This window comes from Vombatus ursinus, unplaced genomic scaffold, assembly GCF_900497805.2.
Source record: "Vombatus ursinus unplaced genomic scaffold, bare-nosed wombat genome assembly UNPS02014807.1, whole genome shotgun sequence".
NCBI lineage: Eukaryota > Metazoa > Chordata > Mammalia > Diprotodontia > Vombatidae > Vombatus > Vombatus ursinus.
In genome coordinates, this window is record NW_020954585.1 from 62,878,921 (window position 1) to 62,900,091 (window position 21,171).

General features: G+C 36.8%; 1 protein-coding gene across 3 annotated transcripts in view; it reads right to left on the reverse strand.

Annotated features, from left to right (window-relative positions):
• LOC114052057 (IQ domain-containing protein K-like) overlaps positions 1-21,171 on the reverse strand; it is a 138,516-nt gene that overhangs the window by 28,823 nt on the left and 88,522 nt on the right. For 2 of the 3 annotated variants that reach the window (XR_003570214.1, XM_027874469.1), the window contains exon 8: positions 13,729-13,840. Coding sequence is in view for 2 of the 3 variants with exons in the window: in XM_027874469.1 (XP_027730270.1) it covers positions 13,729-13,840 (112 nt within the window). In the remaining variant the exon portion in view is untranslated. Of the gene's footprint in view, positions 1-13,728; positions 13,841-21,171 lie in introns of those variants that run through there. The other variant, XM_027874470.1, reaches the window with a different exon arrangement.

A 21,171-nucleotide genomic window follows, 5' to 3' on the forward strand; every position in this document is an offset into this window, starting at 1 on the left:
ACACACACACACACACACACACACACACACACACACACACTTTAGTATAGGCAAAGATACCCTCTGATTGACTTCCTATCACCCACGATGATACTTTTTTCTGGGTGCTGAGCCAGAACTCCACAGAAATACTAAAGGGGCAATCCTGACCTGAAGGCCTGTCTTCCTTGGTGGCTTTTGAGAAGGAACAACTTCTGTGAACTGCTGGGTAAGAAAGTTCCTCACCTAAGTAGGTGCCATGTGGCTGTGAATGCATACCTCCTTTATTTCTCTGCCTTGGTTATGTTGATTCTTTCCTGATCTTAGCTGAATGAGTACTAGAGACTGAACAGACCAGGTTATGACCTTGTCAGCTTTGAAAGGTTGGACAAGACACTGACAACCAGTGCCAGGAGCAGTAGGAGCTAAATCTAGTGAGAAGCCAGTCCTCAAGAACAACCTGCTTGACTCACCCCAGCAGTTGATTTAGCTAAGATACAATGTCATGGAAGCAAGCCACACCCCCAAGTGATGCCGTGGCATCTAGGAAGCAGAAGATGTAATAAAAAATCTAAAGCACTGGGGTGGATGAAGGGAAGAAGGACCCCTTCAGCCTGCCCCTAAAGGGGTGCTACAAAAGGATTTTGTATATAAAGCTATTCCATGTTCCTGCAAATAATTTACAATGTCAATGATTTTTCTCGTATGATAACAACAAATTTTTCCCAAAGAATAATCCTTAATAAGTGATTTTTTCACTTTTGTCTCTGTTTGTGTATGAATTCATTTGGTTCTGCCTTGTTATAAGCTCAGTGTTTTACTTAAAATTGACTCCTTATTTTTTGTATGTTTACTTAATTTGTTTTTGCTCATGGTTATTACTTTTATGATTTTTTAAAAATGTGAGTGCTTTCTCTGGCTGGGGCCAACTAGTACCAAGCCTGCTATGTTCTTTTAAAAGTTTTTTTAAAGCACTCATGATTTCTTAAATTGGATTTCATTTTCATTTGAAGCAAACGAGCAATGAAAAATGCCATCCCCTGACCCTGATGTGACATGACATTTTACCATAATTTTTAGTATAAATAAAACATCACTATTTGACTAAGTCAGTTAAGAGGGTGGAATTTTAACTTCCCTGAAAAGGAAAAAAAAAAAGAGTTTTATGGGAAAAACACAGGAGGGCATAAAAACTATAAAGAAAGCTTCATTTTGTGTTCTGGGAAGAGGGAAACACTATGCTCTCATTGTAAAATCTGTCCTCTCCCTTCATCATAAGGTGATCACCTGGTTTACGGTCTTCTCAGTGTGTGAAAGAGAAAGGAGTGGGAAGGAGGATGTTCAAATTTGCATGAACTCTGTAGTCCATAGAATGGTAGAGTATACTTATAAACAGCTGGATCACTTGGCAATGCTGGTCTTGCCGCTCTCATTTTTGGGTTAGTTGTTGTGTTGGCGAGGCTGTGATCAATCCAAACGTATCTTTCCGTTCCATGTGTGTTGCTATTAGCATGTGCAGATACAGAGAGCCACAGAGTATGGCCACTTCCCGAGTCATGTTACAAGTAACCTTCCTTCCCTAGCTTCCCACACTGGCCAGTCTGGTGCACTTGGAAAGAACAGTTCTTGTTCCAGAAGATTGAAGAGTAAAGGCCAGCTGTGGACGCACACTCTTGCATGGAGATTTCAGTAATGGAGTAAGAAGAATCTTAGAGCTAGAAGAGAACTTAGAGATCATGTAACTTCATTTTACATCTTACTGATAACATGACTAAGGTTTACTGATAACATAACTAAGTTGGTCACAGAAAGGCTTACATAGAAAGACTATAGGAAACAAAATGTGACGTTACAGGAGACAGACTCATGGGAACAACCAAAACAGAACAAAACTCAATATAGATGCCGAAAAGGACAAAGGACCAAGAATTAAGCACAGACACAAGGAGGAGCAAAGACATTAGGGCAGAGAGAAGGCTACACATTATAACGGCAGTTATCCAATTGGGGTAGCTATCCAAAGAGAGACAGAAGATGAATTTGAATAAATTGAGGGTATAGGCCCAGAGTAAATAACATTGTCTAGTATGCCCCTTTCTAAATTTTATACAGGTGAGATTTGTTTAAAATTATTATAAGGGAAATACTGGTCAAGATAACTGCCTAAACAGAAGATAAACCACCCAGCTTCCACACAGCTACTCTAGCAAAAGCCCAAAGTTCACACTAGATCAAATGAAGATCAAGAAATTCAATGAGAAACTACAGTACGTGACTTCTTCTACTCTGGAACTGCACAAAAAAAATCAGCAGAAACCTCCTTTCCACCCCCTACCCCTGCAAAGCCAACATGGCACAGGTGGCCTCACAAAGTGACCAGAGATAGGACCAGGGATATGTGAAGCCTGAAAGGCTCTGTGTCTGAAGGCAGTAAGAGCTGTAGCATATGAATGAAAATATTATGGTGGCATAAGAAGTGACAAAAAATGATTTCAGAGAATCCTGGCTAGTGAAATAACCCAGAGTAAAGTGGCAGAAGCAGGAGAACAATTTATACAAGGGCAGTAACATTGTAAAGAAAAACAACTTTGAAAGTCTGAAGAACTCTGATTAGCATAATGACCAACCATGTCACCAGAGGACCAATGAAGAAGCCTGTTACCCACCTCCTTACAAAACACTGATGGACATAAGATGCAGAGACATACATTTTTGGATATGGACACTGTGTGCATATGTTTTGCTTGACTATGTTTATGTTACAAGGTCTTTTGTTTTTGGTTTTTGGTTTTTTCTTTTGGTTTTTAATTGGAGGAGGGTAGTAGAAGGGAGGGACATAAAAAATAAAGATAAAAATTAAGAGATCTGTAACATTTTTTAAAATGCACAGAAAAAAACAGAAGGCAGATCAGGAAGCACAGACAAAGAGGATAGTTTTGAAAGTAATACGTAGATTTTATTATATATATATTTTTTAAAAAAGCAATATGACAAATATTTATGGTTCCATACAAAATCTTCTCTTTGTGTTTTACTGTGCATATAAAATTTCTCTTTTTGTGTTTAAGTTCAATTTTTAAAAATGTAAATATAAGGGCAGCCTGAAAGAAAAAAGGGAAAGGAAAAAGGATTGTTCCAACAGTTTTGTGGTCTGACAATGTATTTATTGGCAGGTAGGTGGCTCAGTGGATAGAGCGCCAGGCCTAGAATCACGAGTTCAAATTTGACCTCAGACACTTATTAGCTGTGTGACCCTGAGCAAGTCACCTGACTATATTTGCCTCAGTTTCCTCATCTGTAAAATGAGTTGGAGAAGGACATGGCAAACCACCTCAGTGTCTTTACCAAGAAGAAAACCCCAAATGGGGTCACAAAGAGCCAGACATGACTGAAACAACTCAACAACAACAACAACAACCAACGTATTTATAATGAGCTTCTTTTCCTTCCTTTGGCTGCCTCCCTAAGTTAGACTTTTCATAGAGGATACCCTGAAAAACAAGCACATGTGAAGTGAACATAAAATTCCTGGTGATTTTACCATCTGGATAGGAAATGTGATGTTTTGAGTTCACACGGATAGGTAGGAGAAGGAGAATTAATATAGTCATTTTAATGAAACAAAAAAAAAAGAGACTCCACAACATCTTCTAAGCCTAACTTAATCATATTTATTAGTCCTTAACAGCTAAACAATAAATCACTTTGAAATTAATAATTCATTATAAGAAAAGCATTCTCTTTCCCTGTGAATTGCATGAACTGTCATGAGCTACAATGATGTTAGTTTCACTTCTTCTGAAACCATTCTTTGATCATTTGTCTATTGGGAAATGGCTCTTGGTATATTTGTTTCAGTTCCATATATTATATTATATTACATTTATACACATATGTATATGTATAATCTATCTATCTTAAATAACAGACTTTCATCAGGAAATATTCAATGCAAAGATTTTTTTTTTTCCTCTCAGTAGTTTCTCTTCTTATGATGGCTATTCAGCTATTTAGAGATAACTCTTATGTCCCCCTTTTGTCTTTTCTTCACTGTACTAAACTTTCTCAGTTCTTTCAAACATTGCTTATGTAACATGGTTTCCAGAGTGATCTCTCAAGTGTTAAGTAATGTCATTTTCTGTTTGAATGTACTCAGGGTAGCAGATAAATAGACCAATAAGTGGTAATGAATTCATCAAAACTAAACTCTTTCTTGGTGAAACCAGCCAAACTATTTTTCTAGATTGGGTGAAACTAAATTAAAAAAGGTACAGGGGCAGGGAGTAGGCAGAAGAGAGAGAATAAAAATGAAGGGCTTTGTAAGAAACAGATGATAATCTCAGGGAAGGAGCAAGACTTGGGAGATTGTTTCCTAAATTGATATTAAGTGAATATGTCAATTATACACAAGTAATATGTGTATTTGCAGCCATGAATATGAGAGTAAACACTCCCAAAAGTTTGTAAGACAACAGCAGAGTCCAATTATGGCAAGAACCCTTCTGGAAACAAGCTTATTTGAGTGAATTTTAATAAAACACAGATTTTGGTGAATTCATAGGTGACCATCTGTTATTAACTTAAGCTTCTTTGCTTGGTATCACGCAAACCTTTCAGCTAAAATAAATTCTGAGCATTTAAACAAACAAACAAAAGAAATGAATCCCTGAAAAGGAAAGGTTTCATTTCTCTCATCTTTCTCCATCCTTGAGATTTTTCAGACACTTAAACAGAAAATATATTCTGGATATGCAGCCTTTTGTACCCTTTAAGTGAATTCTATTAATGTGCAAATTACTGTCATCACCATGTCTCACCATGCTTAACACATAATATCTTGACTAATATCAGTGGCCTGAGGAAGATGAAAAGAAGTCAGAAGGTGGTATCATAAGAGAAGTAACATTTGCAGAAAGTGTGGGGCAAGGGTCTTGTGTTTTTTGGTTAAGGAACTAGAAAGTTCTAGACTTTGAGGAGCCTCGAGTATTAATGAGAAAGAAATGAAAGATGAAGAATATCTTCTATTTATAGAATTTTTTTCTTCTTAAGAACTCAAATCATTTTCACACGACTTCATTTATTCTCTTTCATGAGGCATCATTATCCATATTGTGCAAATCGCGGAAACAGGGGCACAGAAATTATACTAGCGGTCAAAAGTCACACAATTCATGATCTAAATGGTGGTAGGTCAGAGTAAGAAGCAAGGAGATATTCACTGGGAAATCCTGCCAGCAAGGTAGGGGTGGACATAGTACATGAGTAACTAGTAGCATTTCACTGTTGGAGACATCTGGCCAGGATAAGTGAGGGCTGTCAAGGACCCTATGATCTAGACAATTCCCAGTGTCTACAGGGAGGGAAGTCCATAGTAGTGTCTGTCTGGCTCCCTATGGCTCATCAGGATTTGGGACTTCAAATGTTCGGAGGCTAACATGAAAGTAATGTGGCTAAAAGTTGCAGCTTCTTGACCAATAAGGTTAGGTTTGCAATTGCACATCCTCATAACCAATACTGTATCAACTGAACAATATAGCTGTGGTGCCAGTGGTCCCAATCATCTTTCTCTATTCATTATTACATATAAATATTGTTACTATGAGTATATTAATAGTGTAAAAAGTATAAATGAATCTAAATTCCAAAACTACCAAAATGCCAAAACATATGTAGTGTGGCTGGGTTGCACATCCAAATTGAAGGACAACCTTAAACTATAGATAAAAGCAGTAGAATGAGTTATGGTTTATTTTTGTATATCCCAAACTTAAAAGACTTTTAATTTACTTGTTTGGGGAAAAAATAATTTCTTTTTTTTTCCTTTTAAGAATTTTATCTTCTATAATACTAGTATGTCTCTATCAGTTCAATCTTCCCTTTCAAACAATTACGGTAAATGATAAGGTCAGTGCATTGAAATATATAAAACACTAAAAAAAAAGTAAGTTCTGATATCACAGAAACACATGAACATTATTGACAATAAGAACAAAACATACATATAATTGAGTTGATTATGCTATCAAAATAGTTTATCAGTTCCTTGATACTCCTCCATACCAGTCTCCACATAAAACATGAGTACTTAACTATATAATTCATCTGAAAACTGCTGTTATCATTAAGATTTTAAATAAACTACTGAACTAGAAGGGGCATCTTGAAGCATCTTTTCAAGAGACTGGCTAGCTGTGATTCTCAATACCAGCATTTTAAAATAATTAATATGAAGCATTGATACAGGGTGTTCTAAAAGTCCTAGTGCAGTTTTGAGCTTTAATAACTTAAATGCATATTTTAAATAATTCATACGAAACAGTAGGGCATAGTGGATAGAGAACTAGTCTCAGAACAAAGAAGACCTCAGTTCGAATCCCACCTCTAACAAATAGTTCCTTCCACATTGTGACTTTCCCCATCAAGGTTTCCACATATTGTAGGTCAGCATAAGAAATTAAATGGAAATTTGGGGGGGAGTTTTGCAAAAGCCTCAGACAACACACAAGGGCCAGCAGATGACACAGAGCCTATGACCAAATACTTAACCAAAATTTTACAATAAGATACTGTAAACATCCCATAAAAGAAAAAAAAATTCATACTTCTTTGGTACAAAGGGAGGGCTGAAAAATTTTCCATGGGTTTTCCTTATTTGGTGGTGGGGAGAGGAAGTAGGGGCATGCGGTGGGTATCTTGCCCCTAACTACTTCCCCTCCCCACCTTTCCCAAGTGGCAGAGATAACTACTAGTTCTGTGATCTCTGTGCCCCAGGCAATGCTCGAAAACCATAAATTACAAAACAGGTTCCACTCAGTTTTAGGAGAGGAAGTTCCACACCAAGAGCATTCTAGGCAGATGGAAGCAGGTCTCCTTAGAAAAAAAAAAAATGAAGTATAAAAGAAGGTAGCTAAGACAACTTCCCACCATGTCTGAGAACAATTACTATTGGGACAAGTTCTGACTCAGGGTAATCTGAGGATGTCTGTATTATACCACAATTTCACTACAACTGCTAAAAATACTCTTAGGCCTCCTTATGTGCAGAAAGACTACTGGGGGGAGTGGGAAGAATTTAATTATTTTTTTTCCTACACTATAAATATCTATAAATACCTATAAATAAGCTATGCAATTATAATGGTTTCTTTTAATTTACTGTGTTTGAACAAGGAAGTGTTTAAAGAGAAATGTGGCTGAAAAATAATTTTAATTTACAGCCTCTAAACTCCATCTAACTACAGCACTAGTATTGAGGTTAGGGGTGCTGGGACCCTGAAATCACAATGTATAGGTCCTGCCAGAATGAATTTGACCCAAGGCTTCTTTCAGCCAAAGACAAGGTTTATTAGAGCATCCATCATATGCGAAGACTCTTAAGGAATCTAAGCATCTGTATCGCTAATGCAAGTGGGCCAGATTTTAAGAATCTGAGCACTTTAATGGAGACAAGATGGACCTTATATACAGAAAAAGACTGTGGGAGGGATTTAAGAGTGGCCATGTAGTTTCAGGTAACTAGAGGAAAGGTCTCAGGAAGATCTGGATGGGAGTGGCCAGTAAGCAGGGATAAACAGAATGCCTGGGACCTGGACCCCTTGGCAAAGTGACAATGGAGTCTAGATAGGATTAAGGGTGGGAAGTGGCCTGGGGTCATCTGGACATAATAGACAAAGGAGGTCTAGGTAACAGAACTGGGAGACTGAATGAAATGAAATGAAATAAAATGAAATGAAATGCCAGTTTGATAGGATTATAGCCTCAGAGACCTCCTTGATCAAGTGGGAGAATTCAAGGAGAGTTCCTTAGACAAATGGGCCCCAAATTCTTTCTGGGGTAAGGGGCAAAGGTCTCATCTTGGGCCCATACCCCATCACTAGCAGTTGTCTAACCTATTTTCAGGCACCTTTGTCACAAATCTTGGATCTAATTGCAATGTCACGTTGGCTGAAGGATTTCTTGTCAAGACCTTGCATTATATAGATTCATAATGTTTAAAATGAATAACAATTCTACAAATAGATGTATTTAGTCCAGTAATACCTGGGGGGAAGAAAACAACAAAACACTTAAGGATTTCAGCTTTGACTTGGTGGGCAACAGTTTTATCCTCCTAGTCACAATTTTGGCACAGGTCTAAAGTAGCCTTAATGCAGATCATAAAGTGTGTGGTACAGCGACTCTAACACAATTAAATTCAGAGACTTCTCAAGGTGGAAGCAAAAAGTTACTCTTTATTACAATCTCATGAGAAGGGGTGTCTACTCTCCAGGGGAGAGGCAAGGCACAAAGGACAAAGCAAGGTTATATATCTTAACGCAAACAAGAAATTCCCACCCCACCATTATCCCTTACTCCCATTGGCTGGGAGGCGGGTTTACATTCTAGGTGTGAAAATCTTTCCCGTTCCCATTGGCTGGGAGGCGGGCTTACATTCTAGTCCCGTAAATCTTTCCCATTCCCAAAGAACAAGGAAACAGGGTATAGCCAATCCAAACATACATGTCCTTATTTAGTATACCTAATGCTGACATGGCAGTGGCAATCAGGAGGGAGTTTAGGGCCGAATTCCTATAGGTTTAGGTAATTTAAACTTATGGCCTGTTTGTTCTCTCAGAGACTAACTCTAGTTTTGAGACAGTCTTTTCATCACCACCCTGAGAAGTCTTCACAGGTTATACCTCATTCAGTCCCCCCTCTTATTTCATACTGTCTGAAGACTTCTCACACCATTGTAATCGGGAGAGGGGGGTGGAGGGATGGGAAGTACCTCTAACAAGACTAAGCAGCTGTGTCTCTTGACAGAGAAGCCAAAGGAGTATTCTAGTCTTTAGTGAGCACTCCTTCCTAATATAAAAGCTTAAACTTCCCATAAGTCTCCTTCCTAATTAACCTCAAATTTGAAAGGGAAGTCTTAACAGAAGAATTTTCTCCCTTTTGATCGAATCCTCTTTACTTTTAGACTGAGTGTGATAGGACAAGAAGCTTTACCCAATGTCAAGAGTTAGCATTTGAAGAAAGAGAGAAGGAAAGAAAGAAGGAAGGAAGGAAGGAATGAAGGGAGGGAGGGAGAAAGGGGCTATCAAGCAGTTGCCTTAAAAAGAGTCCTGGTAAAAACTAAGACCAGTTCAAGATAGAAGAAAACTACAGGGTACAGATAGTCAATGCTGTGAAAAAAGATGACCTTATTCTCTAGACCTAGTTCTCTATTATCATTATTTTCATTATTAGTGAAAAGAAGGTATTATAAAGCTATCTTTTATATATGACAGATATATATAATACACATATTATATTTTATATATTATATATTGTTTAATAAGAAATTAAAAAGTAATGATAATTAGTAGCACTTTCTTTGGCATTTCAAATGTTAAGGCATCACTTTCATATCTGAAACTGTTAAAGAAGTGCATCTGTTCCACAGATAACAGACCCATGCAAAGAAATCATCAGTGGCTGAAAAATAAAGGATCATAAAATGTCACAGCTGAAAAGGGCTTTGAAGGTCATTCTGTCTTGTTGAGGTTTAGAGGTTTAGGGGTGCTGGGACCCCAAAATCACAACATGCAGGTCCTGCCCAAAAGAATTCAACCCAACCCTACTTTCAGCCAAAGACAAGGCTTATTAGAACATTCACCATATTGGCCAGACTCATAAGGAATCTGAACATTACTGAGCTATGGGCTAGATTATAATAATCTGAGCACCTTAATGGAATATACAGAAAGACTGTGGAAGAGACCTAGGAGTGGCTAAGTAGTCCTCGGGGACTGTGAGGTAATAGATTGCCAGGGGCCTGGCTAGGATTAAGGGTGGGAAGTGGCTGGGAAAGTAAAATAATGGAGGGCTAAACTAGGTTAGGGGTAACAGAGAGTTGGGAGACTGGACCTAGCCACAATGAAAGGCCAGTTGATGGGATTATAGCCTCAGGCAAAAGCCACAGATTTGGCCATGTGGGAAAGTCCAGGGTTTTTCCTTTCTGGGGTCCAGATCCCAACCCCATCAGTCCAACTCCCTATTTTATAGATGAGGAAACCAAGACCCAAGAGATGCAGTGACTTCCATTAGGTCACCCAGCTAGTTGGTCTATCTCACCAGTACCCACTGTAGCTCATTATACACAAAGGACATATAAATGTCTACTTTTGTAAAGAAACTGAGGTCACACGGCATTTTGTACTTCTGGGCCATCTCTATGCCTTACCTGCATTCCCACCTCCTTCCTACAGCAACACTGAACTCCAAACCTGGAACCTCCTTGGGCATAAATGTTCTCCTTATTTTGCCCAGTTCTGAGCTTCCATCTCCCTTCTTGACATCTCCACAACATGTCTTCTCCCCCTCCCTAAACTTCAAGTATGTTGCTGAGTGAATAAGGAAGTGATCACTCAGCAACATTTATGAAGCACCTACTATGTGCCAAGAACTGCGAGACAAAGACAAGAATGAAGGAAAAGACAGATTATCTACTTGCTTCCTATCTTTGTTCTCACTCAGTCTGAAATTATTGATTTGTCACAAGCAATACTGATGCTGTGGGAAGCATATGACGTCTCATAATGCTTCTTATTGAGGGATCTATGGACAATTAGTTGTATAATAAAGGGATTTGGATTTTTAGACAAGAGATACTAGAGTGATTTGCCATTTCCTTCTCCAGCTCATTTTATAGATGAAGAAACTGAGGCCCTCTACCCACTGTGCCAAGAATTAGAATAGAGTGGCAAATGGAGTAGCTAAGTGGTGCAGTGAATAGAGTGTCAGGTCTGCATTCATGATGACCTGAGTTCAAATCTAGCCTCAGACACTTAGTAGCTGTGTGACCCCAGGGCATATCACTTAACTATGTTTATCTTAGTTTCTTCGTCTGTAAAATGAGCTGGAGAAAGAAATGGCAAATCACTCCAGTGTCTTTTGACCTCAAACGGGGTCACAAAGAGTCAGATATGATTAAAAATGACTGAACGACAACAAGAACCTAAAAGTATACGATGCATACTTTCCAGAGAGCCACTAACAGCACACCCCTAACTAGAGGTCCTACTACATGGAGGCAGAATTTTATCTCATAGGTATCACTAAGTCTTGGTAGGGTAACAGTCCATAACTGACTACAAGATAAGCATATTTTATTCAAAAGAAACCAGATGGATAAAGGGGAGTGGCATTTTCTATTAAGAAGTTATAATCAGGGGGCAGCTACATGGTGCAGTGGAGAGAGCACTGGCCCTGGAGTCAGGAGGACCTGAATTCAAATTCGGTCTTAGACACATAACACTCACTAGCTGTGTGACTCTGGGCAAGTCACTTAACCCCAATTGCCTCAGGTTAAAAAAAAAAAAGAAGTTATAATCATGTTAGGAAATCCAGGAACCAAAGAGATAAAGCATGGTGGAGAGCATCTTGGTGAATAATAATGGAAGAAGAAACAAAAATAATTTTGTCATTGGAATATAGTATAATGACAACCAGGACAGAAAGAGGACATGAATCAGGAATTTGTAAAACAAGTCATAAGGCATGATATAAAAAGGGTGGGGAATTTCAATTATCCAAATATATTTTGGAGAGCTTTCTCTTCAAAAAACAAAGCAATCAATAACTTATTGAATTACCTTAATGATAATTATATTCCTCAAATGGTGAAGGAATGCACAAGGAGATAGTCTATTACAGATCTGATTCTCACTAATAGGAAGGAACTAGTTGCTGGGAAATGATAGGAATCTTGGGATCAGTGACCAGTCTCTACTAGAGTTTATGATAGAGATGTAGAGGAAAGCTAGAAATAGTCTGATATGCACCCTAGATTTAGGGAAAGTAAATTTCAAGTAGCTCAGAGAGGGAATAAGTAGGATTGCATAGACTAAAATTCTACAGGGGAAGTCAGCTTAGGAGGAGTGGAGAAACTCTCCAGAATGAAATTCCAAAAACAAAAAGGGAAACAATTCAGTGAAAAGGAAAAAAAAAAGTTGCCTGAAGAGACTGATGTAGATGCCCAGAGAACTCCCTAACCAAATTAGACTTTTAAAAGATAGGTAAAGAGAATAGAAACATGGGCCAGTAATAGAGAATGAACATAAAAGGGCAGCACAGCACTGTGAGGAGAGTGATAGAAAGGCTAAAGTACAGAATAAGAAAAAGCTAGCCAGGAAATCTAGGCAACAACAACATAAAAAAGTATTTTTTTTAAATTGAGAGAGCAGCTAGGTGGTACAATGGATAAAGCACCAGTCCAGGAGTCAAATCTGACACTAGCTGTGTGACCCTGGGCAAGTCATTTAACCCCACTGCCTCCACCACTACCCCCATGAGCCCCACCCCCTGCAAAAATCTATATTGAGAAAATAAGGAGGAACAGAGAAGGAATAAAACCCTCACAGTGTGGATAGGATAGTGATAACCAAAAAGAGGGAGAAAACAAATACTTCAATTCTTTTTTTGCTTCTGTTTTCTTAGTCAAGGAGAATGAATGGCCTTTGGACTCAGAAGGAAGAAACAAAACTAAAAAAAGGTTAATAGTTAATACCCATTACAAATTAGAAGATAGTAAGGAAGCAGCTAGCTACCCTTGATGAATTCAAGTCATCCGGCCCAGATGATCTACATCCTGGAGTGGGGTGGGGTTGGGGGGGGGCGGGGAACCTTGCGAGATATGATTACTGAGCCACTGTTAGTGATAGCTGAAAGACTGGGAAGTAGGAAAGGGACCACAGGACTGGAGTGCAAGTGCTGTCATACTTTGAAAATCTCCAGTGAAACCACCACATTAAACAGAATATAATTTACATTCACAAAGATGACCCAGAGATGTATTTTTTTAAAAAGGCTAAAGGCAAAATCAATTAAAATTTTGGTTGTTAAAGGTATATGCTTCAGTTGTCTGGAAAATTAACCTATCCACACTACTTTATTCTCTGCCAATACTGAGAAACTGCTATCTCTAAAAATCAAGTTGCCAAAATGCAGATAGAACTTTACATTTCTACAATGATGTGAATGGGATAAGGTGTGGCATGATCTGGAAAAATCCTTTTAATTAATTTAAAGTCTCAGATATTTTTGCATTTTACTTATCCATACAGTTATTAAAAACATTATCTCAGGTAACTAGTTCCTAGTCAGTTGTCATTTACCTACTTTATGTCCTATCTCCTTATCTTAGAATGGGTACTTTCCAAGGTCCCTTTCAGCTCTAACAGTCTATGATTTTTTAACAAATATTTCTTATTTCATATTGGCAAATATAACAACTGCTTGTCCATCCTGGGAATTGGAAAAGACTTTTTTTTAAAGCCAGAATACATTTTCCACATACATTCAATTTATTTTAAAGGGGTTTTTTTGGTGACATTTAGGAGTTCAGATTTGGGATTAGATCAACAACTCATAAAAAGTAACTTCTTAATAAGTTAGTATTGTGTGTGCTAAATGATAGGAATGCCTTATCTCACAGCCTGTAAAAGTCACCATTGGAAAGAGCAAAAGCTGTCAGCCTAACAGATACATACGTTCGTGTCTGAGTGGGAAAACTGCCAGATTAATTGTACCTCATCACCTTTATCTTTCCATAATGGGATTTTCACATTTAGTCATTCCCAAGTTGGAGTATTTGAGGTCCAGGAAGATTAATGCTGTATGAATGATCCTTTGAATTCCAGGAAAAAAAAATCTCTCTTGGGGATGGCAGAAGAGTGATACTATTGTTTGAGAATAAACAACTAGGTTCTGAATCAGGTAAAGACTGACCTTTTTTTTCTTGTTTAGCCCAGAATTCTTTCACTCTCTGATGTATGTGATTATCTTCCCTCAGTTGCTTCTGCCACTGGCGCAATTCTTGGATCTCAGGTTCACAACGAACCTAAAAAAGATCACAAAAGATTTTATTTAGTTCCTATTTGTTTCCTACCCATTTACTCATTATTAAAAATTCATTAAAAACTCTTTTCAAACATGTATTATTAACCCTTAATAATCAACAGTCTTTATGTATCCTCTCTATAAGATGTATAGACTCTGTAGCAAAGAGTTTAATATCTATTATTTAGCTCCAAGTGTTTGGTGGTCCTTTTCATTCCTTTTCATTCCTTTTCTTCTCTGTCATTTTTTTCTACCCTTCAACTTCCTAATACAGATCAGGATTCCCCTCTGCCTCTTCAGAAGCTTTTGGTTTTTTTGTTTTCATTCTGAAGCCCTGCTTTAGTAAGGAGCCATGATCTCAGTGTATTTGAATTACAATAAATGAGCGAAAGATGAAAGGTAATGTTTATAGTTGATAAGAGAGCTAATCTCAAAGTCAATAAGATCTGGGTTGTAGTTTTGTTTCTACTGGATGTGTAACTCTGGGCAAATCACTTGAATTCTCACTATTCTAGGTAGTGTGGAGTTCAAAATTATCTAATCTGCAATAAAAGAAACTGAGGTAGAGCTCTGAGTCAATAGCACTTTATTTAAGGATCCATGGTCCCTCTAATGAAGTGGACCTCAGATCTTCCTTAAGATCTGAGATGCCCTCTTTCCTTAAAGTCTTAGTTTTATAGTGCTTGCTATCCAGATGATACAGAAGAGACAAAGTAAAACACAGTCTTGTTGGTTGATAGACCTATCTCCTTCCAGGAGAACCTTCAGCTCATGCTTGCACAGATTAGCTGGTAGAAGATACCTAAATATGGGCAGAGCTGACAGTCTTTCATTGGCCCCATGTTGGGCAATAGACAGGGGAAGAGATTTGTAGGCAGCTCCTGCAATGTGAAGATAGGTCCACCCACTGGTCAAGTACTCAAGTACTCATAGGACCTATTGGCTAAGTGCCATAGGGCTGTTTTCCTAGTGAAGGGATAACAAGGGTGGAGGTACAATCAAAAATAGCTAGGGGAATTTCCATGCCATTGAGTCACCTCCACCACACTGGGCTCAGTCATTTACTCATTAGGCCTTGGTTAAGCAAGTAGATTCACTAGATGGACTAACTGTATATCAATAGACAAGTACAATAATAATAATCACTGCCCCTATGGAATCAAACTCAACTGAATAATGCTAACCAGGGGTCTAAACAAAATAGAGGTCTAAATTAATCATTTCCCACAATAGCTTTCTTAAAATTGTAAATTGCAGAGCAGGTACCAACTTGGATTGGTAGAAGGAGTTTCCTCACCAAGTTTCCTATAGCAGTGAAATTACAGATACAGTGCCTATCTCCCGTAACAAAGAGGCAAGGAATTTGTTTTTTGTTCTTGCAAAAGTTAAGACATTTTAAAATTGGGGCAGCTAAGTGGTGCAGTGAATAAAGCACCATACTTGGAGTCAGAAAGAACTGAGTTCAAATTCAGCCTCAGATACTTACCAGCTGTGTGACCCTGGGCAAGTCACTTAACCTTGTTTCCCTCTGATTCCTTATCTCTAAAATGAGCTGGTGAAGGAAATGGCAAACCACTCCAGCATCTTTGCCAAAACAACTTCAAATGGGGTCACAAAGAGTCAGACATGAAACAATTCATTTCAATGAAAATTTAGTGAGCATCCCCACAATTTCCAGTTTTTTGCCACCACAAAGAGAGATGCTATAAATATTTTAGAACATATAAGTTCTTTTTCTTTTTCCCTAATCATCTTTGGAAACAGACCTAGTAGGGGTATTTGTGGGTCCAAGGCTATAGGCAGTTTAATAACTCTTTGGACAAAATTCCAGATTGCTCTCCAAAATGCTTCAATCAGGGGCAGCTAGGTGGCACAGTGGATAGAGCACTGGCCCTGGAGTCATGAGGACCTGAGTTCAAATCTGGCGTCACGTACTTGACACTTACTAGATGTGTGACCCTGGGCAAATCACTTAACCCCATTGCCTAGCCAAAAAAAAAAAAATGGTTCAATCAGTTCACAGTTCCACCAACAGTGAATTAGTGTTCCAATTTTTCCATATCCCCTCCAACATTTGTTGTTTTCTCCTTCAATCATTTTAGCCAATCTGATAGATATAAAATGATATCTTGATTGTTTTAATTTGCATTTCTTTAGTCAATAATGATTTAGAGCACTTTTTCATATGACTATAAATTGTTTCGATTTCTTCATTGGAAAACTGCCTGTTCCTATCTTTTGAGCATTTATCAATTGGGGAATGATTCATATTCTTATAGATTTGCCAAAGTTCTTTATACATTTGAAATATGAGACCTTTATCTGAGAAACTGTCTATAAACCCCCCCCCCAATTTTCTGCTTTCCTACTGATCTTGGCTACATTTGTTTTACTTATATAAAATTTATTCATAAATTATTCACCTATCCATAAGTCTGATAGGTATTATCCATATTCTTCAAATTTTCTTGTAATATCTCTCTTTATATGTAGGTCATGTATCCATTTTGACTTTATCTTGATAAATGGTGTAAGATCTTGATCTATACCCAATTTCTGCCAGGCTGCTTTCCAGCTTTCCCAACAATTTTTAATAAATAATGAATTCTTATCCCCAAAACTTAAGTCTTTACACTTGTCAAACACAAGGTTACTATAGTCACTTGCTGTTGTAAATTGTATGTCTACCCTGTTCCACTGTTCTACCTTTCAATTTCTTAGCTAGTACCAGATTGTTTTAATAATTATTGCCTTCTAATGTAGTTTGAGATCTGATACTGCTAAATCACTTTCCTTTACATTTTATTTTAGTTTTTTTTTATATTCTTGACCTTTTGCTCTTCTAAATGTATTTTGATTTTTTCCTAACTCAGTAAAACAATTTTATGGTAATTTAATTGAGATGGCATTGAATATATAAATTAGTTTAGATAAAGTTGTCATTTTTTTTATTATATTGGCCCCACCTACCCACAATTACTATTTTTCCAATTATTTAAATCTGATTTTATTTATATAAAGGGTTGGGTTTTTTTTTATAATTTTGTTCATTTAATTCCTGAGTTTGTTTTGGCAGGTGTACTCCCAGGTTTTTTATACCATCTAGAGTTACTATCTCTGCTTGCAGGGTTCTCTTTGTAATACATAGGAATGCTGACAATTTATGAGTATTTACTTTACATCCTGCTACTTTGCTAAAATTATTCATTGTTTCAACTAACTTTTTAGTTGAGTCTTTGGGATTTTCCAAGTATATCATCATATAGTCTGCAAAAAGAGACAGTTGCATTATATTGTTTCCTATTCTGATACCTTCTATTTCTTTTTCTTCTCTAATTACTATTGCTAGGATTTCTAATATAATATTGAATAATATTGGTGAAGATGGGTATCCTTGCTTCACACTTGATCTTACAAGGATGACTTCGAGCTTATCATCATTACAAATAATACTTTCTGATGGTTTTAGATAAATGCTTTTTATATCAATTTAAGAAAAAATCCATTTATACCTAGACTTTCAAGTGTTTTTAAAAGAAATGAGTGCTGTACTTTATCAAAAGCTTTTTCTGCATCTATTGATATAATCACATGATTTTTGTTACTTTTATTATTGATATAATCAATTATGTTAATAGTTTTCCTTATGTTAAACCATCCCTGCTTTCTTGGTATAAAACTCTATTTGTTATAATGTATAATCTTTATAATAAATTGTTGTAATCTTTTAGCTAGTATTTTATTTAGGATTTTGCATCCACATTCATTAACAAAATTGGTCTATAATTTTCTTTCTCTATTTTTACTCTTCCTGGTTTAGGTATCAGTATTATTTGTTTCATAAAAAAAGTTTGATAGGACCTCTTCTTTGCCTATTATTCCAAATGATTTATTTAATTTGTTTCTATCAGTTGGGGAATGGTTGAACAAGTTTTGGTATATGACTATGATGGAATAACTCAATGGCCTTAGAAAAACATAGAGAGACTTACACAAAAAAATGAAACAGCACAATGAGCAAAACTAAGAGAATATTGTATACAGTAACAGCACTGTTATTTTAAGAACTTTGAGTGACTAAGTCATTTTTACTATTATAAATACCCAAATACAAAGGATCTGTGAAAGAAGATGTTATGTGCATCCAGAGAAAGAACTGATAAATAGATGTACAGAATGATTTTACATATGTATACACATTTGTGTCTAATGGTAGCCATCTCTAGGGTGAGGAGCAAAAAAAGCACACAAAAAATAAAGTTACATGATAACTATTATATATTTAAAAGGAATAGCAAGTTGTATATAACAGATTTGCAGTTTCATGTGCAATCATCTTTTTTTCCTATTCTACTGTGTTATAGAAACACTTGTTTTATTTCTTAAGGTCAGAATAAAATAATTTTTTTTAATTTAGTGAGAAAGAATTGTTCTGAAATTCTAAAGAAGATAAGCAAATTAGAAGAGGCCTACAATCCCCAAAACTAAAAAAAAAAAAAATCAGGTTTTGGTTCTTTTTCTTCTCTTTTCTAGTTAAAATGTTGTGACTTGTTTTGTTGTTGTTAAGAAGGAGGAATATTCCTCCCTTGGAGATGACTTCCAAGCTGGGAAAGATAGCTAACACACTGGATGACAGAGCCAGGATCCAATCAGATCTTGACAGATTAGAACTCTAAGCTGAATCTAATAAGATGAAATGCACTAGGGATCAATGTAATGTCTTGTATTCAGGTACAATCAGACTAAATGAATCTGCTATAAGCAGAGAGAATTTTGCATTCTCTTATTCCACTTATTTGTAGAGTAGCAAGAAGAAGTAGGGGAGGTTTAAATATCAGAAAGCAGACTTGAGATCCGAGTATGGATTTCATGGGTTATGGACAACTCTGACCACTTAAGTGTGAGCCAAACACATACTGATGCTCCCACTGAGGTTTTTTCTCAAAGATACCCTCAAAATGCTTTCAAAATCCAGCTCACTCAATAATGTACACATTTTCTAATTTAAAACAATTTTAAATCTTAATTCAACATATTATTAACATGTACAAAGGCGGGCATATATTCAGTAAAATGTTCTTATTTTCCTGCTCCTATCTCCCCACCCCACTCAAATGTAGTACTAGAATCCAGGAAGTTATAGGGACAAATATTATCTAGCAATGAACTTTACTTGGATGACTAATTAACGTAAGGAAGGCTGGTTTTGGGAGAGCAATCTAAAGTCTTTTAGTATAGTGACCTACCATCATTTTCCAGGTTGGACGATAAAACCACAAATTCCGAATTGTCTCTCAGAAGAATTTTCAGGTAGCTTTCTGCACCTTCAATCTCCCCTCCACTTTCTTTATTGCCCATTGCTCCTCCCACTCAGATCCCCAGGGCCCTCTGGCCCTCATCACTCTCTTCCTTATCAAAACTTGCTACTAGGAAAGAAAACTTACTATTCAAAATTGTACCTACCCAACAAATCAACAAATGTTTGTTAAACACTATGTACGTGACACTGTGTGCTAGGCAAATGAGGCATAAATTGTTGGTAAAGTTTCATGTGTGGTCCTTTCTAAAGCTATATGCATTTTAAAACTGAGAACAAAATTTTCAGCCAAAGGAATGAATTGTGTGTTTATATAATGCCAGACATCAGTCAGCCAACAGGACAGGTACCCAGTTTGGTCAGCCCACAACACTGACATCAGTCAGTCAATTAGCATTTATTAAGTGCCTATTATGTGTCAGACACTGTGCTGAGTGCTAGGGTTTCAGAAAAAGACAAAAGACAATCCCTGTTTTCAAGGAGCTCTCAGAGTCTAATGGGGGGACACAACATGCAAAGAACTATGCACAAATAAGATATGCTGTATACAGAATAAAATGGAGATAATCAACACATTAAAGGAGATTGGGAAAGGCTTCTTGCTGTAGCTGAGACTTGGAGGAAGTGGAGTGGGGAAGGATTTCCAGACATGGGAGATTCTCATCCAGTGAAAATGCTTGGAGTCAGGATAAGAGGCCAACATCAAAGGATCTCAAAGTGGTGATGGTGTAGGAAGACTGGAAAGGTAGGAAGGGACCAGGCTATGGAGGGCTTTATAAGCGAAACAAAGGCTTTTTTTTTTAAGGCAATTGGGGTTAAGTGACTTGCCCAGGGTCACACAGCTAGTAAGTGTCAAGTGTTTGGTCTGAGGCCACATTTGAACTCAGGTCCTCCTTACTTCAGGGCCGGTGCTCTATCCACTGTGCTACCTAGCTGCCCCCTAAACAAAGGCTTGATCCAAATATCCTTGATATTTGATCCTGGAGGCAATAGGGGACTACTGGACTTGGTTGAATAGGGGATGGACAATGTTGCACATTAGGAAACACTCATTGATCAACAACAAATAAGGCAATCAAATGGTGCCCTACAGTATTTGTAATCTCTCCAGATGAGGGCATTTGGTACACTATAGATGACAGCAAGATGTTGAGCAGTGATATATAAGGGACAGTTATGTACTGAATGAATGTTAACAAAAAAGAATTTTACTCAGATTTTGACATCAGACACTTAAAATTAGGATCACAATTACAGGCCTATAGATGCAGACAATTAAAACTATGTAAAGTGTGCTCATACTTAAGGATTTTTTTTTAATCTTGAAAAGTTGAATTTAACAGTAATTTAAATCTACATACATTTACAGAATCCCTATTTAGTGAACTAATAAAATATTTAGAATAAGTTCTTTCACAAATCCCTATTCAACCTATGCAAATAAATGATTTTTAAAATTTCTCTCTTCTAAATAATTATGGATCTAGAATAAAACAAGTTTCAAATTCTAAAGATCAATTATGATTTTAATAAAACTATGATTTTAGTAAAACATTTTTAAAATTTCAAGCCATGGTATTATATAATATCTAATATGCTTATGGTGTTATGCTATATATAATATTCAACAGCATTGTTACCATAAAAGATATTAGATGCTTGATAAAAACAATTCCACTAACTACTATGCAACTTTTCCATTTAAGTCACAGCTCAGATGGGCAGAATCAAAATGAGTGATAGTTAAGTTAAAAACTATTACTCATGCATTAATATGAGGTCACCACTAGAGTAATCTGTATGCCTCTCTTGAGCAGCAGCTAGGTTTTTAGGTTTTGGAGGATCTTTTTTTTTTTTTTTTAAGTATAGGCTACATGCAGGCCTCTCTACAATAAAAATAATACCATTTTTATATCAATATAAGTTTTGCAAAGAGTTTTTATACATATCTTATTTGCACAAGTGGTCATAACTTATCAATACCCCTTTAGAAAGGAGACGTATCATAGAAAATT